General features: G+C 38.9%; 1 protein-coding gene across 4 annotated transcripts in view; it reads right to left on the bottom strand.

Annotated features, from left to right (window-relative positions):
* Nucleotides 1–26,136, bottom strand: part of Cadps (calcium-dependent secretion activator 1) — a 1,208,856-nt gene that overhangs the window by 67,331 nt on the left and 1,115,389 nt on the right. For all 4 annotated transcript variants that reach the window (XM_090389907.1, XM_090389906.1, XM_090389908.1 and 1 more), the window contains one exon: nt 4,645–4,749. In XM_090389907.1, coding sequence (XP_090246033.1) covers nt 4,645–4,749 — 105 coding nt within the window. The remainder of the gene's footprint in view (nt 1–4,644; nt 4,750–26,136) is intronic.

Genomic DNA, 26,136 nt, shown 5'->3' on the forward strand with positions numbered 1-26,136 from the left:
ATCTGCAGATAAATGAACCACTAGGTGGCAGTGATCACAATGTGCTGAAGTGGGATTTACTCAAAGAGGTAATTACCATCAGGGGTAAAGGGAAGGGTTATTGCTTTCGTAAAGGCGACTACGATGGACTGAGACAGTATTTAAATTCTATACAGTGGGACCAAATGATGATGTTACCAACAGCAAATTCAAGATGGGAAGCATTCAAAGAACTTATCTTGGAAGCTACTAGGCTTTACATACCAACTAAAAAATATTGTTCAAGATTTAGGCCTAAATGGATGTCAGATGAAATAATGAGACATGTGGCAGAGAAGAAAAATGCATGGGATACATACAAATTAACACTTGACACAGAAGCCTATGATAGATACAAGTTGATCTGTAACCAAGTTAGAAAGGAGGTTAGGCAGGCGACGGCAGATTACGAGAAATCTTTAGCATTAGCATTAGTAGAGGCATTTGATGCAAGAAAGCAAGCTTATACAGCATCAGCCAAAAAAAAAAAAAAAAACCCACTTCCACTTCACCCTTCTGTTTGTTTAAAATACCTGTCCAGCTGAGCCTTAAACTTATTTAGGCTATCAACCTCCACCACAAGGGATGGGAGTCTGTTCCACCAAACAACCACCCGCTGGCTAAAGGCAAATTTCCGCACGTCTATCCTACATCTGTCTTTCCTCAATTTGAATTTATGCCCTCTCAGGTGATTTTTCTGAGTTAGAGGAAGAATCCCATCAGCATTGAGCATGCTTAAACCATTCAAGGCTTTATACACCTCTATCAGATCACCTTGCTGGTGCCTAGTCTCCAGACACTGTAATTTGCAAAACTTAAGCCTTTCTTCGTAAGAGCACCCCTTTGTTTCATTCACTAATCTTGTTGCCCTTCTCTGTACTCGTTCCAGCAGCTCTACATCCTTTTTGAAATGAGGCCTCCAGACCTGTATACAGTACTCTAGGTGTGGCCTGACCATTGCCTTATACAATGGAATAATCACCTCCTTATCCCTGCTGGAAAAATTCATGTATATCATTGACAATAGTCCATGAGCTACTCTTGCAGCCCGTCTGCACTGCTCAGAGAACTTCATATCTGCCTGCACAACCACCCCCAAGTCCCTTTCATTCTCTACCACTGTCAGTGTAGTACCACAGAGTTGATACGTTGCTCTGGGGTTGCTGTTTCCCATGTGTAGTACTTTACATTTGTCAATGTTAAACTTCATTTGCCACCTCTCAGCCCATCTGCTCAACCTTTCCAGATCCTGTTGCAGCAGCATAGTGTCAGTAGTGTCCTTGACAACCCTGCCACCCTTTGTATCGTCTGCAAACTTGGACATTAAGCTTGATATACCATCATCAATATCATTTATAAATACAGAAAACAATAATGGACCCAACACTGAGCCCTGAGGGACTCCACTAATAACATTAGTCCACGATGAGCAGTGTCCATTGATTACCACTCTGTCTTCTCCCCCTCAACCACCCCTTTATCCATAGCAGCAATTTGCCTCCAATGTCACACTGCTCCAATTTGTGTAGCAGTCTTCCATGTGCAACAGTATCAAAAGCCTTTCTAAGGTCCAAGTATATAATATCAAAGTTATTCCCTGCATCCAGTTCTTTTGTGACTGCATCATAGTATCCAATCAAATTGGTCAGGCAAGACTTCCCCTTAACAAAACCATGCTGTGTCTGAGCTATAACTGAAGTCTTGTCTAAATGATCCTGCAGTGCTTCTTTAACCAGTGCCTCCATTAATTTTCCTGGAACAGAAGTTAAGCTCACAGGTCTATAATTACTTGTGTCAGCCTTTGATCCTCCTTTGTGAATTGTGGTCACATTTGCACATTTCCAGTCTATGGGTACCTCGCCTGAGTCCAAGGAAGCTATCATAATTATGGCTAAGGGTTTGCTTACTTCCTTTGCTGCCTCCTTAATATAACTGGATAGATCCCATCCACCCCGGTGCCTTTCTTGTGTTTATCTTCAACAGTTTCTCCTCCACTTTACTCCCAGTTATTTCAAGATTCTGTAGCTTACTACTAGAGTTGAATACACCTCTGGCATTCCCCTCGCTGAATAACTCCTCATGTGTGTGAATGTCGATGCGAAATATTCATTTAGTTTGTTAGCTACCTGAGCAGGATTATCAACAGTTGACCCATCAATATAAAGTGGACCAATCTGATTCATCCCCTTCCTTCTAGAGTTTACATAAGTAAAGAACTCTTTGCTGTTTTTCTTTGCATCCCTTGCCAAGGATTTCTCGTAATCTGCCTTCGCCTGCCTAACCTCCTTTGTAACTTGGTTGCATATCAACTTGTATCTATCATAGGCTTCTGTGTCATGTGTTAATTTGTAAGTATCCCATGCATTTTTCTTCTCTGCCATCTGACATCCATTTTGGCCTAAACCTTGAACAATATTTCTTAGTTGGTATGTAAAGCCTAGTAGCTTCCAAGATAAGTTCTTTGAATGCTTCCCATTTTGAATTTGTTGTTGGTAACATCATCAGTTGGTCCCACTGTATAGAATTTAAATACTGTCTCAGTCCATTATAGTCGCCTTTACGGAAGCAATAACCCTTCCCTTTACCCCTAATGATAGTTACCTCTTTGAGTAAATCCCATTTCAGCACACTGTGATCACTGCCACCTAGTGGTTCATTTATCTGCAGATTCTTAATGCATGAAGAATCATTGCTGATAATCAAATCCAGAGTATTACTCCCTCTAGTTGCCTCCCGAACATGATGATGAAGAAAACAATCATCCAATAAATCCACAAAAGCCTTGCTAGTGTGTGAGTGACCAACCCACAAATTCCAGTCAATATCTGGGAAATTAAAATCCCCCATTATAAGACACTCTGATTTACTGGCCCACTCTATTTCCCTGTACATTTTCTTATTATACTCATCAGAGTCATTAGGCCTATAGCACACTCCTACTCTCAATTTTGATCTCCCAATGCTTATGTCACACCAAACTGACTCAACACTGCACTGTTCAGCGATGTCGACTGGCTTCACTTCTTTGGTTTTTATGTGTTTCTTAACTAATCTAATAGCATAACCCCTCCCCCCTTCCTATCCTGTCTATCCTTTCTGTAGACGTTGTGCTCCCCAAATTGCAGTTCTGCATCCCTTATATCTGTGTGACACCACATCTCTGATATCCCAACAATATCTGCCTTTGATGTTTTGAGCAATACCTCAAATTCATCAAATTTATTGAGCAATCCTTGTTGTGGAAGTTGATAGCCTAAAAAAATTTAAGGCTCAGTTGGACAGGTATTTCGAATGAGCGGAGTGGTGAAATGGGAGTGGTTTATTTTTATTTTTTTTTTTTTTGTCTAATTCTGCATAAGCTTGCTTTCTTGGATCATATGCCTCTACTAATGCTAAGGTGTAAGCTTGTATGCTGTACTAATTTAAATCCACTGGATTTTTGATTTTTCCTTATGGTGGCACCTCAAGTGACACTTATTTTTTCTATCCCAGTTCATAATGTGCAGATTCTCCAAAAATGGATCATGGATTGTTGTAAAGAAATTCAGAAAGCATGCTGGGGATTTTAAAACATGTCCGATAACCTAAGAGAACCTACCCCTTGAGGTTTTTTTATTAATTACTTCAATAAATAAATAATTAATTAACTCGACAGGCATCCATACTTTCTTTCTATGAAAAAAAAAAATGAAAATGAGCTATAACTTGGAAGGGAAGCATCTCCAGCGCCAAGTACACACGAACTTTATTCATCTCTCTTCTCAACAGAACCTGCTCCAAAAGTTTGATAAGGCCTTTCAAAAGCATGCTGTATATATACAGGGTGTTTCATAATATGTTGGCTGTACTTCCAGCTTCGATTCAAGACCTCAAAATAAGTAAAAAAAAAAAAAAAAAGTTCATACAAAAAACTAATATGAATCAGCAAACATGTACCTGGTACGAATAAATATTTAACTAGGTATAAAAAAAAAAGTAAGTGCAGCCATTATCAACCCACTGCAGGATGGAAGCTTCCTCAACAATTCATGCTGAGGGAAATGGACCATAATCTGCCATGCTGGTCCAGTGCGGGTTGGCAGATCGACTATATTCAGCAGTCAGGGGCTTGAACCCCGGTATACTCAAAGAGTGTGTGTTACTGCACTCTCGCTCCTGCCCAGTCGGCTACGGAGGCCTACAACTGCTAATTCTTATTTATTATTTTTATTATTTTTTTGCCATTAGTTCCATAGTTATTTTTTAAAATTCAAACAGAGCTCCATAACCATTGAGAATTAGACATATGCTTATTTAAACGTTTTTCATTGTTTTCAAGTTTTGAATCAATCCAGAGGCACAGTCCAAATATTATCAAATACCATGTATATGGCCTCTAATTAAAGGCAATAAGAAAGCTAAGTAAATTACAGATACAAAAAAATGATTCAATATGAAATCAATAACAATCAATTTCATGTATCCATTTGACATAGCATTATTAGAGAAATAATCTGGTGATCACTTAATAATAAACCATACCACAGGTGAGAATGAGGTGATTAAGGGTTAGTAACATAGCAGAAGTTGGAAAAAGTACAAAGCAGTAATCTAACTAAAAGATATTCATTAATGAGAAATTCTTACTTTCATAATATGAGAGAGTGCAGCCAGCTGGAAAGAATGAAGTCCATGGTCCAATCTTTCTGTTAGCCAGCTGCATAGCATTGTTATCTGAGCAGCATACCATTGCTGGAAAAGAAACCAGAGCTCTGTGAAACTTTATATAAACACAGCACAACTAAATATACTAAATATCAACTCAGTACTTAAATCACAATGACTATTTTTTTTGATATATGTACAAGCATAGCAACAAAGAGATGAAATTGACTGAAAAACTCTTTTTAATATAGCAAAAAATCGTATATGCATTTTTTAAGAAGTGTATATGCATGTGCATACATAGCTACCAAATTTTGACGTTGGTAAAGCTAGAGCTCAGATAACTGAAGGCAAAAGAAAGCAGGATATTTTTCAGAAACAAGAGGAGGTTTTTTAAAAGTTCACACTGCACTAGAAATTTAATTTCACTCACAACTTTATGTTAAAAAATTTTCAGCTATGAAGATTTGTTAAAATATCAAGAATGACTTTGATATTATGAGGCCCAAGACAAAATTTTCTGGACTGGAGCAGTAAAACTAATTTAGACTTATGTTAGTTACACATTGGCATTACCCACCTCAAAGTTGCCCCTCCAGATTTATATGTCAATTCTAGGATTCTCCAACTGTTTGCTGAAACTCCTGTTTCACGATGCTGTCCAACACTTTCTGTGATTCAGCTTGAATCGCAGAAAATGTTGGACAACATCATGAATAAAAAAAATCAAATGCCTTCAAATCTTCATGCTTTTAACTGGATTTTCATTTTGGGGAAAATGAAGATGTCATGGGGGAGAGGTGTATGTGACCATCACCAATTTTGTTCTTTGCTAAAAACTGACAAAGCTGTGAGGATTGGTGCATTGTCATGATGCAGAAATTAATCCTGAGTGTGCATTTTCTCCTGACATCCTCTTTCCAACACCTTAAGATCCTGATACAGAACTGGTGATTTATAGTTTGGCCTGGCAGAAGGAAATCCTAATGAATAATTCCTCACACACACTCTTGATGTTTGATCTGACCTACTTAGCCTTTTCTGGATGTGGAGATGATGCAATTTTCCACTGGAAGGACTGCTGCTTTGTTTCTGTGTCATCACAATAAACCCAGCTTTAATCCCCTCATATGAGCTAGCATTAGCATGAGTAGAGGCATCTGATGCAAGAAAGCAAGCTTATGCAGCATCAGCCAAAAAAAAAAAAAAAAATAAAATAAAATAAATAAATAAATAAAAAAGAACAGAGGGGTGAAGTGGAAGTTCACCCCTCTGTTCGTTCGAAATACCTGTCCAGCTGAGCCTTAAACTTATTTAGACTATCAACTTCCACAACAAGAGATGGAAGTTGATAGCCTAAATAAGTTTTACCTGTTCCAACAACCAACCACCCGCTGGCTAAAGGCAAATATCCTCGCATCTATACTACATCCGTCTTTCCTTAAATTTGAATTTAACCCTCTCAGGTGATTATTCTGAGCAAGAGGAAGAATCCCATCAGAATTGAGCATGCTCAAACCTCTATCAGATCACCTCGCTGGTGCCAAGTTTCCAGACATTGTAATTTGCAAAAATTAAGCCTTTCTTCATAAGAGCACCCCTTTGTTCCATTCACTAATCTTGCTGCCCTTCTCTGTACTTGTTCCAGCATCTTTACATCCTTCTTGAAATGAGGCCTCCAGACCTGTATACAGTACTCTAGGTGTGGCCTGACCATTGCCTTATACAAGGAAACAATCGCCTCCTTATCCCTGCTAGAAAAATTCCTATATATCATCGACAATACACCATGAGCTACTCTTGCAGCCCATCTGCACTGCACAGAAAACTTCATATCTGCCTGCGCAACCACCCCCAGGTCCCTTTCATTCTCTACCATTGTCAGTGTAGTACCACAGAGTTGATACGTTGCTCTGGGGTTGCTGTTTCCCATATGTAGTACTTTACATTTGTCAATGTTAAACTTCATTTGCCACCTCTCAGCCCATCTCAACCTTTCCAGATCCTGTTGCTGTAGCATAGTGTCAGTAACAACCCTGCCAACCTTCGTATCGTCTGCAAACTTAGAAATTAAGCTTGATATACCATCATCAATATCATTTATAAATACAGAAAACAATAATAGACGGAACACTGAACCCTGAGGGACTCCACTAATAAAATTAGTCCACGATGAGCAGTGTCCATTGATTACCACTCTCTGTCTTCTGCCCCTCAACCACCCCTTTATCCATAGCAGCAATTTGCCTCCAATGCCACACTGCTCCAATTTGTGCAGCAGTCTTCCATGTGCAACAGTATCAAAAGCCTTTCTAAGATCCAAGTATATAATATCAAAGTTATTTCCTGCATCCAGTTCTTTTGTGACTGCATCATAGTATCCAATCAAATTGGTCAGGCAAGACTTCCCCTTAACAAAACCATGCTGTGTCCGAGCTATAACTGAAGTCTTGTCTAGATGATCCTGCAGTGCTCCTTTAACCAGTGCCTCCATTAATTTTCCCGGAACAGAAGTTAAACTCAAAGGATTACTTGTGTCAGCCTTTGATCCTCCTTTGTGAATTGGGGTCACATTTGCACATCTCCAGTCCATGGGTACCTCCCCTGAGTCCAAGGAAGTTCTCATAACTATGGCTAATGGTTTGCTTACTTCCATTGCTGCCTCTTTTAATATAACTGGATAGATCCCATCCACCTCAGTTGCCTTTCTTGTATTTATCTTCAAAAATTTCTCCTCCACTTTACTTTCAGTTATTACAAGATTCTCTAATTTACTGCCAGAGTTGAATACACCTCTGGCATTCCCCTCGCTGAATAACTCATGTGTGAAGGTCGATGCAAAATATTCATTTAGTTTGTTAGCTACCTGAGCAGGATCATCACAGTTGACCCATCGATATCAAGTGTACCAATCTGATTCATCCCCTTCCTTCTAGAGTTTACATAAGTAAAGAACTCTTTGCTGTTTTTCTTTGCATTCCTTGCCAAAGATTTTTCGTAATCTGCCTTCGCCTGCCTAACTTCCTTTGTAACTTGGTTACAGATCAACTTGTATCTATCATAGGCTTCTGTGCCACGTGTTAATTTGTATGTATCCCATGCATTTTTCTACTCTGCCATATGTCTCATTAGTTCATCTGACATCCACTTAGGCCTAAACCTTGAACTATATTTCTTAGTTGGTATGTAAAGCCTAGTAGCTTCCAAGATAAGTTCTTTGAATGCTTCCCATTTTGAATTTGCTGTTGGTAGCATCATCAGTTGGTCCCACTGTATAGAATTTAAATACTGTCTCAGTCCATCGTAGTCGCCTTTACGAAAGCAATAACCCTTCTCTTTACCCCTAATGGTAGTTACCTCTTTGGGTAAATCCCACTTCAGCACACTGTGATCACTGCCACCTAGTGGTTCATTTACCTGCAGATTCTTAATGCATGAAGAAGCACTACTGATAATCAAATCAAGAGTATTACTCCCTCTAGTTGCCTCCCGAACATGCTGATGTAGAAAACAATCATCCAATAAATCCACAAAAGCCCTGCTAGTGTGGGAGTGACCAGCCCCCCATTATAAGACTCTCTGATTTACTGGTCCACTATTTCCCTGTACAGTTTCTTATTATACTCATCAGAGTCATTAGGCCTATAGCACACTCCTACACTCAATTTTGATCTCCCAATGATTATGTCACACCAAACTGACTCGACACTGCACTGTCCAGCAATGTCGACTGGCTTCACTTCCTTGGATTTTATGTATTTCTTAACTAATAGCATAAGCCCTCCTCCCTTCCTATCCTGTCTATCCTTTCTGTAGACATTGTACTCCCCAAATTCCAGTTCTGCATTCCTTACACCTGTGTGACACCATGTCTCTGAAATCCCCACAATATCTGCCTTTGATGTTTTGAGCAATACTTCAAATTCATCAAATTTATTTACTAAACTCCTTGTGTACACGCAAGTATACATTCACCTTTTCTTTTTCTTAGCTACCCTAACACAACCCATGTGTTTACTTGTTCCCCAATGATTCCCAGCAATCTCTGAAATATCCTGCATCTTATTTTTCAGGCTGGATCTCATAACAACAGAAGCAGTGCAAGAATCACTTTCACCTCTGCCAGTGGCTACTGTTAATCTATTAGTCCTTGTATCCCCCCAATCTAGCAGTTTTCTGACCCACCTAACACTGCCTCGATAGCATCAGAAAAAATTCTTGCACCCTTTCTATTTAAGTGTATCCCATCCCTGTAGAAGCAGTGTCTCCTGCTAACAAGTACAGACCAGGCTGAAAAAAATTCTACCCCTCGAGCCTTGCCCAATCTTTCCAGGGACGAATTGATCGACAGGGCTCTCATCATATACTCCCTCCTATCGTGTCTGGGCAGAATTGCAGACGCTTTGAAATTCAACCCTAATTCACGGCTTTTTTACAACAGTGACCTGTACTTGTTAAGCAATTTCGCCGGTCTCCTACTCTTAATATCATTAGTGCCAACGTATACAATTATATAACCTTTTGTGCCCTTAAAAGATGATATCCGCTCTACAACATCATCAACCTTTGCCCCTGGCAGACATACCCAGGTCCTGTTCCACCTATTGTACAGAGAAATAGAGTGGGCTAGTAAATCGGAATGTCTTATTATGGGGGATTTTAACTTCCCAGATATTGACTGGAACTTGTGGGTTGGGCACTCACACACTAGTCAGACTTTTGTGGATTTATTGGATGATTGTATTTTGCAGCAGCATGTTCGAGAGGCAACCAGACAAAGTAAAACTCTTGATCTGGTTATCAGCAGTGATCATTCATGTATTAGGAATTTGCAGATAAAAGAACCACTAGGTGGCAGTGATCACAGTGTACTGAAGTGGGATTTACTTAAAGATTTAATTACCATCAGGGGTAAAGGATAGGGTTTTTGCTTCCGTAAAGGCGAGTACAGTGGTCTCAGACAGTGTTTTAATTCTGTACAGTGGGATCAACTGACGATGTTACCAAGTTACCAACAGTAAATTCTAAGTGGGAAGCATTCAAGGAATTAATCGTGGAAGCTACTAAAAGTTTCATACCTATTAAGAAATATTGTTCAAGGTTTAGGCCTAAATGGTTGTCAAATGAACTAATGAGACTCGTAACAGAGAAGAAAAATGCATGGGATGCATATAAATTATCAAGCAACTCAGAAGCCTATGGCAGATATAAGTAAATCTGAAATCAGGTCACAAAGGAGGTTCGGCAGGCAAAGGCAGATTACGAGAAATCCTTGCCAAAAGATGCTAAGAAAAACAGCAATATTTCTTTACTTATAGAAACTCTAAAAGGAAGGGGATGAATCTGATTGGTCCACTTGACATCGATGGTTCGACTGTTGATGATACTGCTCAGATAGCAAACAAACTGAATGAGTATTTTGCATCTACATTCACACGAGGAATTATTAAGGTTTGAAAATGGCAGAAGGTTATCAAATTGTAGCAAGATACTTAATGATTTTGTAATAACTGAGAGTGGAAGAGAAATTGTTGAAGTTAAACGTGAAAGCACCTGGGGTGGATGGGATCTATCCAGTTATATTAAAGGAGGCGGCAAAGCAACTAAGCAAACCCTTAGCCATAATTATGAGAGCATCCTTGGACTCAGGGGAGGTTCCCACGGACTGGAGATGTGCAAATGTATCCCCCAATTCACAAAGGGGGGTATCGAAGGGTGACACGAGTAATTACAGACCAGTTAGTTTAACTTCTGTTCCGGGTAAAATAATGGAGTCGCTGGTTAAAGATGCATTGCAGGATCATCTAGACAAGACTGCAGCAATAATTCAGACACAGCATGGGTTTGTTAAGTGAAAGTTTTGTCTGACAAATCTGATAGGATATTATGATGTGGTTACAAAGGAACTGGATGCAAAAAATAATTTTGATATCATATATTTGGATTTCAGGAAAGCTTTTGACACTGTTGCACATGGAAGACTATTGTACAAATTGGAGCAGAATGGTATTAAGGTAAAAGGATGGTTAAGTGCGAGAAGACAGAATGTGGTAATCAATGGGTGCTGCTCTTCTTGGACTAATGTTATTAGTGGAGTCCCGCAGGGTTCGGTGTTAGGTCCACTGTTGTTTTGTATATATATCAATGATATTGATGAAGGTATATAAGGCTTAATGTCGAAGTTTGCAGATGGTACAAAGGTTGGCAGGGTTGTTAATGACAGTAATGGCAGTGTGCTACTGCAACAGGATCTAGGTAATTTGGCCAGATGGGCTAAGAAGTGGGAACTGAGGTTTAACCGTGACAAAAGCAAAGTAGTGCATATGGGTAGAAGTAACCCAAGAGAAACGTACCAACTGTGTGGTACTACACTTAAGGTGGTAGAAAATGAAAAAGACCTGGGAGTAATTGTGCAGGCAGACATGAAGTTTTCTGAGCAATGCAGACAGGCTGCCAGGGCAGGTTATGGGGTTTTGTCAATGATATATAGGAATTTTGCTAGCAGGGAAAAGGAGGTGATTATCATTCTGTATAAGGCAATGGTCAGGCCATGCCTTGGGTACTGTGTACAAGTCTGGAGGCCTCATTTTAGGAAGGATGTAGATTTACTTGAGTGTGTACAGAGAAGGGCAACAAGATTGGTGAGGGGAATGAAGGGATCCTCTTACCAAGAGAGGCTTAAGTTCTGCAAATTGCAGTGGCTGGAGACTAGGCACCTGCGCGGTGATCTGATTGAGGTATATAAGGCCTTGAATGGGTTGAGCACGCTGAATTCTGATGGGATCCTTCCACTTGTTCAGATTACGAACCTAAGGGGGCATAAATTCAAATTAAGAAAAGACAGATGTAGAATAGATGTGCGGAAATTTGCCTTTAGCCAGCAAGTGGTTAATTGCTGGAACAAACTTCCATCTGTCGTTGTGGAAGTTGATAGGTTGAATAAATTTAAGGAGGAACTGGACAGGCATTTGGAGGGAATGGTGTGATTTTTTATTTTTTTTTTTCTCTTTGGCTGATGCTGCATAAGGTCATACATTTGCTTTCTTGCATCACATGCCACTACTACTACTACTACTATCCTTTTTACAAAGCATGTTTCCCATTTCCCTGACAATAGAGTCACCAACAACTACTAGTTCCTTTGGGATCAGCGCATTCTGCCTTGGGGGCTGCCGTTGTGTCGCGTGATGACCAAGTGAAAGGTCTGGCATTGGTGTGGGCAGCTGAGAGCTTGATGGGCCCCCTCACTTTTAATCCTTCGAGGGCATCCACCCTGTCCTTCAAGCTCTCATATAGGCCAATAACAACGCTGAGTTGTAGCATGATTTCCTTACACTCCTTGCATCGCGCACATACAAAGACATCCCCCATGGCAGTATCATGTCCCGTACCCGACTAATCCACAAACATCAAGCAAGTAGTGCATTTTAATAGGCTGTGATTCAGAGGGCAACTGCCCCCTCAGTTCTCCCCTGAGCCACAGCACTCCCATTAGCTTGAGCCTTTTGCTTTGCTGCTCTGGTCTGAGTCATTTTTTGGCCTGTGCTTTCCAGTCCCTCCACACAAGAACCAATTCTGTTTCTGTTCATCACTTAGCAAATGGAGCACAAATTGTGTAGCAGTCCACCACGTGTAAATTTTCAGTTAAAACGCATTGACATGATTGGCCTTGAATGTTGCAAATATTGTTAATCATATGTTGTCTGTCCTCATGGATGACTTGATGTACTTTATCAACATTCTCATCACTAAATGCTTGTTTAAGCATTCTGAAATTCCACAAAGATGTTTTCTAAAGTTTTATGACAAAATCTGATGTAAATTTGCTGTTCCTTAAAGATTGCCACTTTACTCAGCTGCAAAAATCACAAAGCATACTCAACAAGAACACACTTAAACAACAATTACACAAAAGCACAATGTACAAAAACTTGTGACACTAACTCATTGGTTTTCATGTGGCTAGGCTAGAAACTTTTGGCTTGCATCTACTCTATTACATTTCAAGCTTCCTTGTGCACTGGTCAGTTTCTCGATGAAGATAGTGTTGTACACTTATTTTTGTGTGAACAATTAGCATCACTAATGATATATTATGCAAGAAAGCCAGCTTATACAGCATCAGCCAAAGGGAAAAAAAAAGAACCCAGAAAACTTCCCATTTCACCTATCCATTTGCTGCAAAGGTTTGTCCAGTTTTTCCTTGAATCTGCAGTTGACAAAGTACATATTTATTATAAATATTATATTTATTATAATTAAACAATATGAGGGGTGGGGCCACAGAGGTGAATGGTGGGCCATGAGCAAAAAAAAGGTTGAGAACCACTGATTTAATACAATTCAGATATAGGAGCTGAAAGGGGAGGAATCGAAACACCCCAGGACAAAGATAAAATAGCACCTGGTAGAAGAGAACACTGTATAACTTATTTTAATGCTTAGCCAGTAAATTTTTAATTATAATTCTAAGCATGAGGGCCCAGGCAGAAATCAAGGACAGAACCAGCTTATATGACAGGGGGGAATTTTGCTCACATATAGGAACATATAGAAACAGTCAGAACACCACACAAAAGGCATTCAAACTCCCACATTTATCCACCTGGTACACTCACCTGCAGTTTTCAGCAGGGACACACACACATGAGTTTATTTCACATTCATATTCTTTCATTTTGCACTCTTATTGTTCCTCAAGTGAGAGTGCAGAATGAAAGAATATGTATTATTCATCTCTCACACACGAACATAAAACAATTTCTCATCTCACTCAATCATTTTCAGAACACCTGCAGCCAGAGGCAGACTGGCCATAAGACTTATCGGGGAAATCCCGGTGGGTTTGAGGTCAGAGGCCGATGGAAGCCAGTGTGATTTTGAATATTTCATTCTGACTTCCAATATTTGTTGACTAATATATGAAAACTAAATGTGCAAAAAGCGTAATAAGAAAGTACATTATTAAGAAAATCATAGTAAGTGCAGTTATATAGTCTAGTTATTTGTAATCTTGCTTCCCCCCCCACACACACACACCTCATAATATGGCCATAAACACTAGTATGGGGCTGCTACAAGTTTTCCCTGGTAAGAATTTTTGATCAAGTCTGCCTCTGCCTGCAGCCATGCATTCAGCCTTTGTCAATCTCACTTTGAGTGGCACACAACATTCACACTAAACAGAACCCCAAGGTCAAGCGGAATAAAGTTGCAAATTCAGTGGAGTCATGTCTGCGAGAACAGATCAGCCTAGTGTATTCCCTTGTATAAGGCAATGGTCAGGTCACACCTAGAGTACTGTATACAGGTCTGGAGGCCTCATTTCAAGAAGGATGTAGAGCTGCTGGAATGAGTACAGAGAAGGGCAACAAGATTAGTGAATGGAACAAAGGGGTGCTCTTATGAAGAAAGGCTTAAGTTTTGCAAATTACAGTGTCTGGAGACTAGGCACCAGCGAGGTGATCTGATAGAGGTGTATAAAGCATTGAATGGTTTGAGCATGCTCAATGCTCATGGGATTCTTCCTCTCGCTCAGAATAATCACCTGAGAGGGCATAAATTCAAATTGAGGAAAGACAGATGTAGGATAGACGTGCGGAAATTTGCCTTTAGCCAGCGAGTCGTTGGTTGGTGGAACAGACTTCCATCCCTTGTCGTGGAAGTTGATAGCCTAAATAAGTTTAAGGCTCAGCTGGACATGTATTTTGAACGAACAGAGGGGTGAAGTGGAAGTGGTTTTTTTTTTTTTTTTTTGGCTGATGCTGCATAAGCTTGCTTTCTTGCATCAAATGCCTCTACTAATGCTAATGTAGTGAGAACAACAATACAGAGTAAAATTATTATTAGCAGTTCAAAATGCCTGAGGGGGGTGGGGCATGAACAGTGTTTGCCTGTTATTGTTCCTTCTGATTTCAAATATGGATTGTGTATGCTGTGTGAGGACTTTGTAGTATTCCTCCTCAGTAACAAAGAGGTGTTCATAGTCAAGTGGAAGGGAGTGGAAATCCTAGAAATAAATATGTTTCCTTGGTAGTCATAGATTGTTCGCTCATATAATAAATGTCTCCAATCTTTGAATGCACTGAAGTTGCAGTATGGGTCATCAGCAGATGAAGATCAGCCAAATTGGCCTTGAAAGATACACGTGAATAGGAAGGTCATATACAGTCCAGGAGTAAACCAGGGAGGTGATTTGGGGGATGCCATAGCCACATTGAGTATGAACCTCCTTGTCACCTCACCATTAGCATTAGCAGAAGCATGCAAGAAAGTATGCAAGAAAGCAAGTTTATACCACTTGCTTTTTTTGTATCATTAAAAAAAAAAAATCTGATTTCATCCATCCGCTTACTCCAAAAGTTTGTCCAGTTCTTCCTTGAAGGCGCCTCCGTAGCCAGGTGGGAAGGAGCAGCAGTGCGTAGCACACGCTTCTTGATTAGACCAGGGTTCGAGCCCGTCACCACCAAATACGGAGGATGCGGAAAGGTCAGGGAATGACCACCGCACCGGAGCAATATGGCCTTAGTTGCTAATGCTCCTAAAAACCAAATAACAACAACAACAAGTTCTTCCTTGAATTTATTTAAGCTATCAATGTCCAAAACGACCATGCAAGTTTGTTCCAGCAATCAACCACAAACTGGCTAAAGTCAAATTTCTGCAAACACAACAATGGTTTGAGCAAGCTCAAACCATTGTTGTGTTTGCAGAAATTTGATCAGATCGCCACGCAGGTGCCTAGTCTTCAGACACTGCAATTTGCAGAACTTAATCCTTTCTTGGTGAGCAACAGGGCCACCCTTTGGCTGATTGGCCAAAGGGTGGCCCTGTTGTGATGTTGAAGTGGTGTTGATGTGGGCAGCCGAGAGCTTGATGGGCCCCTCAATTTAGATCCTTTGAGGGCATCCACCCTGTCCTTTAAGCTCTCATATAGGCCCATAACAATGCTGAGTTGTCGCCTGATTTCCTCACACCCCTTACATCGCGCGTATACACACATACAAAGACATTCCCCTTGGCAATATCATGTCCCGTACCTGATTGCTCCACGAACATCAAGCAAGATTCAGAAGGCAACTGTCCCCCCCTCTTCAGTTCTTCCCTGAGTCATAGCACTCCCATTAGTTTGAGCCTTTTGCTTTGCTGCTCTGGTCTGAGACATGATTTAGATTTAATTTCAATAAAATTCAATTTCAGTACAAAATTAGAACCCAATGCAGTTATAACACTATATATATATATATATATACATATATATGTATTTTTTTAATTTTTTTTTCAGTATCGAGTATTATCTCTGAGTTTCTTTATATAACTTCCGTATCAAGTTATTTCTTAAGATTACAAAAGTTTCTTGCTTCAGCTTCTCGTTGTAGCAGGATCTTTAATAACGTCCTCAAAGTCCATATGATAAGTAATATTTCTCGATACATAGAAGTGCCAACGACGATAAGTGATCTTGGCTCATAGTTGGTGTACACAGTTCTTGATCTGCTTAAGTTTTGAAAATGAGTGCAATCCTTCAGCATTCGATCCAATTATGGATAGATAAATTCTTAAAGCTATGTGTATGTTTGGGAAACTAGTAATCAGTTTATCTTTTATTTGTGCCTTTATTAATTCTGTGACCCACGTTTTGTCCTTGTATAGTGCTTCGTTGATATTCATCAACGAAGTCTATTTCTAAGTCAGACGAGTAGGTGTTGACTAATGCTGTGGCTTTGGATCGAATTTCTTCTTTTGACATACATTTATGTATAAGAAAACTGAAGGTAGCATGCAATGTACTGTATGCAGCACGTTGTTTTCTTTTCTATGACTAGTACGTCTGCAATACGATAAAAAACCTGAATTCAAAATGTATCTTTTGCACTGAGTTCTGCTGGTACCAATTCCTCTGGTGTTTCATTAAACCTTTTCTTATTTTCCGCTTTCTGTCTTCATATTGTCTGTAATCAGAATTTGGAACGAATTATTTTGCCATTTTTTCAAAATCATTAAATCTGTCTTCATCTCGAACATCAATCAAATAATCTAGAAGAGCATCATATAATTTCACAATTACGCATAACTCAATTCCAGGTTCTTGAATTGCTTTATTCACTGTATGTTTTTTAGAAGATCTTCCTAAATGACAGTCATTAATGCTATTTCGAACCTGTTCAGTTGATTTATCAAAGCTTTTGCTTCGTGAACCAGTCAGTTTTTGTTATTCGCATTCTGAGATATCGACAAGCTGCACAAATTTTACTGTAATTTTTTTTCAATGATCTCACAGCATTGTAACGTGAAGACCATCTTGTGTCTGATAGATTTTTGACCGAGATTGTATTCTTCATTGTACTCAATTTAGACCATCTTTGTGGTGGGGCTGCAAAGAACATGTAGAGCGAATGTAAAATTCCGCAAAAATTAACGGCAGCCAAACAGCTTTATGCAGATGTGGTCCCTACTAAATTAAGATTGATTGAAGCTCATGGAACCCATACTGCTAGTTTGTTGACTTTCTTGAATCTGGGTTGGACTCCAGAATACATTCAAATCATATTAGCAGCGTTATCATATGACTGAGTTCTGTAATTTGCTACATCTATTCTATGTTTATCAAGAACAGATGCTACCAAGTCAAAAAGATATTTTGCATCATGTAAAATATCTTTTTGTGGTCTTCATATTGTCTGTAATCAGAATCATCAAGAAACGCTCATGTACTTTGCGATCTTTTAATACATAATGAATAATGACTGACAACTGATCTGTGTGACTTATATTAGGAGTTGAATCTATGTTGATGTCGTAATATTTGGCTTATTTAATTTCAGATATGATGTGTGCCAACACTTTTGACCCTAATAAATTGATAAATTCTTCATATGTGGTTGAAGATTAGGGTGAAAAGTGCAATGCTGAGTCTGTTTGGTGTAACATAAACACTGGGAAATGAGAGTAGGAGTGTGTTATAAGCCTAATGACTCTGATGAGTACAACGAACAGTTCTACAGAGAAATAGAGTGGGCTAATAAATCAGAATGTATTGTAATGGAGGATTTTAACTTTCCAGATATTGGCTGGAACTTGTGCTTTGGCCACTCGCATGCTAGCAAGCCTTTTATGGATTTATTGGAGGATTGTTTTCTACAGCAACTTGTTTGAGGGGCAACCAGAGGGAGTAATACTCTTGATCTGATTATCAACAGTGATTATTCATGCATTAAGAATTTGCAAATAAAGGAACCACTAGGTGGCAGTGATCACAATGTACTGATGTGGGCAGTAGCGTAGTACCCTTTTTCGGGCCTGGAGGAAAAGAACATGTTCGGGCCCTTACTTAATGAAAATTGCAAAAAAGGAGACAGCCAAAGACTTCGGGACCCTAAAGGGGCCGGGCCTGGAGGCAATTGCCTTGCTTGCCTACATGGTATCTACACCACTGGATGTGGGATTTACTTAAAAGATGTAACTACCATCAAGGGCAAAGGGAAGTGTTTTCATTTTCATAAAGGTGACTACAGTGGTCTCAGACAGTTTTTAAATTCTACACAGTGTGATTAACTGATGATGTTACCAACGGTGAATTCTAGATAAAAGAACCACTAGGTGGCAGTGATCACAGTGTGCTGAAGTGGGATTTACTAAAAAAAGGTAACTACCATCAGAGGTAAAGGGAAGTGTTTTTGCTTTCGTAAAGGTGACTACAGTGGTCTAAGACAGTATTTAAATTCTACACGGTGTGACCAATTGATGACATTACCAACAGAAATTAAAAATGGGAAGCATTATAAAAATTAATCTTGGAAGCTACTAGGCTTTTCATACTAACTAAGAAATATTGTTCAAGGTTTAGGCCTAAATGGATGTCAGATGAACTAATGACACATGTTGCAGAGAAGTTAAATGCACGAGACAACAGATACAAATTAACAGGTGACACAAAAGACTATGACGGATATAAGCTGGTCTGTAATCAAGTCACAAAGGAGGTTAGGCAGATTACGAGAAATCCTTGGCAAAGGATACAAAGAAAACCAGCAAAGAGTTCTTTACTTAAGCAAACTCTAGAAGGAAGGGGATGAATCAGATTGGCCCACTTCATATTGATGGTTCAACTATTGATGATCCTGCTCAGGTAGCTAACAAACTAAATGAATATTTTGCATTTCCAATTCACACATGCTAGTTTGTTCATTTGCTTGAATCTGGCTTGGATTTCAGAATACATCCAGATCGTATTAGCAGCATGAGGAGCTATTCAGGGAAGGGAATGCCAGAGGTGAATTAAACTCTGGCAATGAGCTAGATGATTTTTTAATAACTGAGAGCAAAGTGGAGGAGAAATTGTTGAAGATAAACATAAGAAAGGCATCTGGGGTGGATGGGATCTATCCAGTTATATTAAAGGAGGCAGCAAAGGAAGTAAGCAAACCCTTAGACATAATTATGAGAGCTTCATTGGACTCAACGGATGTACCCATAGACTGGAGATGTGCAAATATGACCCCAATCCACAAAGGAGGATCAAAGGGCAACACATGTATTTACAGACCTGTTAGTTTAACTTCTGTTCCAGGGAAATTAATGGAGGCACTGTAAGATCATCTAGAAAAGACTTCAGTTATAGCTTGGACACAGCATGTGTTTGTTAAGGGGAAGTCTTGTCTGACCAATTTTATTGGATACTATGATGTGGTCACAAAGGATCTGGATGCAAAGAATAATTTTGATATCACATATTTGGATCTTAGAAAGGCTTTTGATACTGTTGCACATGGAAGACTTAATGATATTGATGATGGTGTATATCAGGCTTAATGTCCAAGTTTGCAGACGATAGGAAGGTCGAACGCTGCTGCAAGAGGATCTAGAAAAGCTGAGCAGATGGGCTGAGAGGTGGCAACTGAAGTTTAACATTTACAAATGTAAAGTACTGCATATGGGAAGCAGAAACTCCAGAGTAATGTATGAACTGTGTGGTAGAGAATGAGAAGGACCTGGGGGTAATTGTGAAGGCAGATATGAAGTTTTCTGAGCAGCGCAGATGGTCTGCAAGAATAGCTCATGGTGCCTTGTCAATGATATACAGGAATTTTTCTAGCAGGGATAAGGAGGTGATTATCCCCTTGTATAAGACAATGGTCAGGCCACACCTTGAGTACTATATACAGGTGTGGAGGCTTCATTTTAAGAGTGATGTAGAGCTGCTGGAGTGAAGTGCAGAGAAGGGCAACAAGATTTGTGAATGGAACAAAGGGTTGCTCTTACGAAGAAAGGCTTAAGTTTTGCAAATTACAGTGTCTGGAGACTAGGCACCTGCGAGGTGATATGATTGAGGTGTATAAAGCTTTGAATGGTTTGAGCATGCTCAATGCTGATGGAATTCTTCTTTTTGCTCAGAATAATCGCCTGAGAGGACATAAATTCAATTTGGGATAAGACAGTTGTAGGATAGATGTGCGGAAGTTTGCCTTTAGCCAGCGGGTGGTTGATTGCTGGAACAAACTTCCATCTATTGTTATCGAAGTTGACAGCTTAAATTGATTCAAGGCAGAAGTTGACAAACATTAGGGCGAGTGGGTGGGTGAAATGAGAACATTTTTTTTTTTTTTTTTGGCTGATGCTATATAAGCTTGCTTTCTTGCATCATGTAGGTGGTAGATGACTTTCATCAACCGGTGAAATACCACCACTTTGCTTATTGGAGGCTTGAAGTGGTGAAACCCATGTTTAGTCTCTAGAGCAAAGTTTCCGGCATCCCCCTCCCCCCATACTTCTCCTTCAACGCATGCACGGTACTAAGTACTATAGGTTTTGATACCGTTAGTGTCTGGGGTTTTCATAAAAAATGTGCCTTTAAGGGCCCCTGAAACCCCATGTACCGCCAGTAAGCAAAATCAAATTTGCCATCCCAAAATATTTGGATTAAAAAATAAAATAAGGTGTAAATAATTATAATCATTTATTGAAAAAGAAAAGAATTACAACAAATCTCACATATAATATAATGAAACAACAAATAAAAATAACAAAATCATTCTGAAATTCTGGAAATAAACTTTAAATTCTAAATCACGGTAATTGTACTCTATTACAATAATAAACTAAAAGGAAAATTATAATAATAAAAAAAATTTTACAAATTTATGTTTCCTTGATTTAAGAGATGTGAATTTATTAATTATTTCATTTATTTTCATTTTTTCCAAACTATCATTTTCTACTGAAATTTTCCAGATTAGAGAGTCGTTGTTGAGACGTCCATCGTAAATAATTTTGGATTAATTTTAATTTTGAAAAACTCCATTCACCCGAGGCAATTGAAACTGTAAAATTAAAAAAATTCTTAATCCAACTGCTACATTTGATAAAGTATCTCTAAAATCGTTTTTTAAATATATTGTAACAATTCAAATGGAATAATATTGTCTTTAATATAAACCTGAAGTACTCTGAGTTCTTCAAATAATTCTAAACCATCAATATCACACTTATCACGATCAATGTCAATTAATTTAAATGCATATCTTTGCAATGATTTAATAAATCATCATCTGACCATTTTTTAATTCAGAAATATTATAAAAGACTTAAATATTTCTACATGTTCTACATATTTGTAAACCTTTCAGTTAATGAGAAAATTGTATCCATAATTTGAAAGAAAAAAATTAATTTTGAAATTTTGCTGCAGATCCTGAATAGCTTCATCTCTACTTTCATAATCGAAATGGCATTTTTTCAATCTTTTCATTACAGTGCTTACTACTCGAAAAAGCTTCAATGCCAATGATAGTGGCCATATTATTAGCCAACTCGAGAATTTTTTTGGAATGTTTCCTCGGTTCTATTTAATTTAAAATATTCCATGATATTTTGTAGACATTCAAGAGCTTCATATATATCAAAATTCGTTTTTAAGAGCATTTTACTTACCATATCAATTTTATTCAAAATATCATGCCAAATTATAATTTATAAGATGTCATTTTTAAGGCTATTGATTTAGCATGATTCCTTAAAAATGACATCTTATTCAGTGGTTTAATGGCCTCTACTCTACTTTCCCATCGGATGTAAGACAAAGGTTTAAGAGTTAAATTAGTTATATATTTTTGAAGTACATTCCAATGATGGGTTGATGATGGGAGAAAAACATATAATTCCTGAAAAATTCCGAAAACATCAAATATTTCAAAGGAATTCTTAGCGGCATCGTTTACAACAAGATTTAAGGTGTAAGCGCACATGGAATGAAAAACGCTCTAGGATTAACTTCAAGTAATTTTTTTTTGTAAACCTTTCTGCTTTTTGCACATATTCAAGCCATTATCGTAGCCCTGGCCAAGTAAATTCTTGATATTTAGATTTAGCTCAATAAAGTAGATTTGATATACTGGTTGTTAAAATCAAAGTATTCCTATGTAGAGGGATCTGGAGCGAGTTCTAAGGCTCGTACTAAAGAGAAATTGGGACAACAGGTAAAATAAAGAATGTGCTCGCCATTTATTAGAAAAAAAAAAAAAAAAAAAATAGTTAGAAAATTTGTCACTATATGGCACTGTGGCAATACTTGAACAGCGTTACAACTGTTCAATGTGTCCTCCATTTTGGTTAACAACAATTTCCATTCAAAGAACAGCATTTTCTACAGCAGAACGTAACATGTCAACTGGAATAGCCAGCACATGACGTCAAATGCTGTCTTTCAGATCTGCCAGAGTTTAACATCCTACCCAATTTACCTGGTTCTTCAAAAACCCCACAACCAGAAATCACATGGGGTGACGTCCAGTGATCGGGTTAGCCAAGATGTCTGGAAACAAGGGCTGATTAGCAGTAGCATTAGTAGAGGCATATGATGCAAGAAAGCAAGCTTATTCAGCATCAGCCAAAAAAAAAAAAAAAAACCACTACTCCCATTTCACCCCTCCGTTCGTTCGAAATACCTGTCCAGCTGAGCCTTAAATTTGTTTAGGCTATCAACTTCAACAACAAGTGATGGAAGTCTATTCCACAAACCAACTGCCCGCTGGCTAAAGGCAAATTTCCGCACATCTATCTGACATCCGTCCTTCCTCAATTTGAATTTATGCCCTCTCAGGTGATTATTCTGAGCAAGAGGAAGAATCCCATCGGCACTGAGCATGCTCAAGCCATTCAAAGCCTTATACATCTCTATCAGATCACCTCGCCGATGCCTAGTCTCCAGACTCTGTAATTTGCAAAACTTAAGCCTTTCTTCGTAAGAGCAACCCTTTGTTCCATTCACTAATCTTGTTGCCCTTCTCTGTACTTGTTCCAGCAGCTCTACATCCTTCTTGAAACGAGGCCTCCAGACCTGTATACAGTACTCAAGGTGTGCCCTGACCAATGCCTTATATAAGGGAATAATCACATCCCTATCCCTGCTAGAAAAATTCCTGTATATTATTGACAAGACACCATGAGCTATTCTTGCAGCTCGTCTGCACTGCTCAGAGAACTTCATATCTGCCTGCACAATTACCCGCAGGTCCTTTTCATTCTCTACCACTGTCAGCGTAGTACCAGAGTGTTGATACGTTGATCTGGGGTTACTGTTTCCCATATGTAGTACTTTACATTTGTCAATGTTAAACTTCATTTGCCACCTCTCAGCCCATCTGCTCAACCTTTCCAGATCCTGTTCCAGCAGCATAGCATCAGTAGTGTCCTTAACAACCCTGCCAACCTTTGTATCGTCTGCAAACTTGGACATTAGGCTTGATATACCATCATCAATATCATTTATAAATACAGAAAACAACAATGGACCCAACACTGAACCCTGAGGAACTCCACTAATAACATTAGTCCACGTTGAGCAGTGTCCACTGATTACCACTCTGTCTTCTGCCACTCAACCATCCCTTTATCCATAGCAGCAATTTGCCTCCAATGCCACACTGCTCCAATTTGTGCAGCAGTCTTCCATGCGCAACAATATCAAAAGCCTTTCTAAGATCCAAATATATAATGTCATAGTTATTCCCTGCATCCAGTTCTTTTGTGACTACATCATAGTATCCAATCAAATTGGTCAGACAAGACCTGCCCTTAACAAAACCATGCTGTGTGTGAGCTATAAGTGAATTCTTGTCTAGATGATCCTGCAGTGCTTCTTTAACCAGTGCCTCCATTAATTTTCCTGGAACCGAAGTTAAACTAACAGGTCTATAATTACTTTGTGTCAGCCTTTGATCCTCCTTTGTGAATTGGGGTCACATTTGCACATTTCCAGTCTATGGGTACCTCCCCTGAGTCCAAGGAAGCTCTCATAATTATGGCTAGGGGTTTGCTTACTTCCTTTGCTGCCTCCTTTAATATAACTGGATAGATCTCATCCACCCCGGGTGCCTTTTTTATGTTTATCCTCAACAATTTCTCCTCCACTTTCCTCTCAGTTATTAGAAAATCATCTAGCTCATTGCCAGAGTTTAATTCACCTCTGGCATTCCCCTTCCTGAATAACTCCTCATGTGTGAATGTAGATGCAAAATACTCGTTTAGTTTGTTAGCCACCTGAGCAGGATCCTCAACTGTTGAACCATCAACATCCAGTGGACCAATCTGATTCATCACTTTCCTTCTTGAGTTTAAATAGGTAAAGAACTCTTTTCTGTTTTTCTTTGCATCCTTTGCCAAGGATTTCTCATAATCTGCCTTTGCCTGCCTAATCTCCTTTGTGACTTGGTTACAGACCAACTTATATCTATCATAGGCTTCCATGTCACCCATTAATTTGTATGTATCCCATGCATTTTTCTTCTCTGCCATATGTCTCATTAGTTCATCTGACAACCATTGATGACAACAAATGATGACCCATTTGTCTATAAAGTTTTGACTTAGCAATCTTTGGACACAACGATGGATGTGGGATGGTGCACCATCTTGCATGAATATGGTATCCTGAAGGCACCCATGTTGTTGCAGCTCTGGTATTGCGAAATTTGCCATTTCATAATAATAATAATAAGATTCTTTATTAACATAAATTGTATGCAATAGTGATTCCTTACACAGAAAGCCAGAGGAATCTTACAATATGTTGTTTATACTGGTGATTTTTTTATTAGAAAGAAAAAAAAATAATAATAATAAATAACTAAATAATAATAAATAAATAAAAAATGAAAATAATAATCAAAATGTAATAATGAAATAGTAATTAAAACAAAAAAGGGCTACAAGTTGAGAAGAACATGAAATGACATTGGCTAACTAAGACCGGCACTCACATAACTGTCCTTTACAAATGGAAAGAGGACAAGATGCCATCATGGTATGCCTTATCTATAGTCAATGTTGAGCGAGTTGAGAGTATCCAGAGTCACATTTGGGAAGTATCTCTTGAAATTCTGTAACCTCTGGAGCCTTGAGCACAAGGAGGGAGGTACTGCAAAGATGTCTTCCTGGCAAACGCCAACCAACCGTGTTCCAGATGTTGATGTAATCATGCTTAGCTGAGCACAGATGAAGGAATGCCTTTATTTTTAGCACATGGGCTCTGTGGACTGTGGGAATATATTGCAGGTTGGAGCAGAGTGCAGATTTAGATGTCGTGTAGATCTGGTTCAACCACACGTTGGCCCACTTCAGCACCCAGAATTTGAGGCCCATAGTTTCCTGAGGCTGGTGCCGCCGACCAAACTTCCACGGCATAGGAGAGCACACTACAGAAGTAAGTTGCAAGGTATTTCCTGATTATTTGCTTATTGTGCATTTTGCAGAGATCTATTTTCATTCCACAGAAGGCTCTCAGGAATACTGAGCTTGTTAGCATCAAGGATTACTCCTAGGAATTTTACACTGTCTGTGGGAGTCAAAACATTTCCTGCCAATTCTGGACGTAGAGAAGAAGCATTTCATGTAATCTGTCTTTGCCTGCATAACCTCCTTTGTGACTTTATTACAGACTAGTTTATATCTACCATAGGCTTCTGTTCACCTGATACTTTATATGCATCCCATACACTTTTCTTCTCTGCCACGAGCCTAATTAGTTCATCTGACATCCATTTAGGCCTAAACCTTGAACAGTATTTCTTAGTTGGTATGTAAAGTCTGGTAGGCTCCAAAATTAAGTCCCTGAAGGCTTCCCATTTAGAATTCAACATTGGTAACATCATCAGTTGATCCCACTGTACAGAATTTAAAAACTGTCTGAGACCCCTGTAGTCACCTTGACAAAAGCAATAGCCCTTCCCTTTAGCCTTTATATTAATTACATCTTTAAGTAATTCCCACATTAGTACATTGTGATCACTCTCACCCAGTGGTTCCTTTATCTGCAAATTTTTAATGCATGAATAATCACTGCTGATAATCAGATCAAGAGTATTACTCCCTCTGGTTGCCTCTCAAACATGTTGTTGTAGAAAACAGTCATCCAATAAATCCACAAAAGTCTTGCTAGTGTGCGAATGACCAATCTACAACTTCCAGTCAATATCTTCC

This window comes from Mastigoproctus giganteus, chromosome 2 (assembly GCF_048544385.1).
Source record: "Mastigoproctus giganteus isolate SK-2022 chromosome 2, ASM4854438v1, whole genome shotgun sequence".
Lineage (NCBI taxonomy): Eukaryota > Metazoa > Arthropoda > Arachnida > Uropygi > Thelyphonidae > Mastigoproctus > Mastigoproctus giganteus.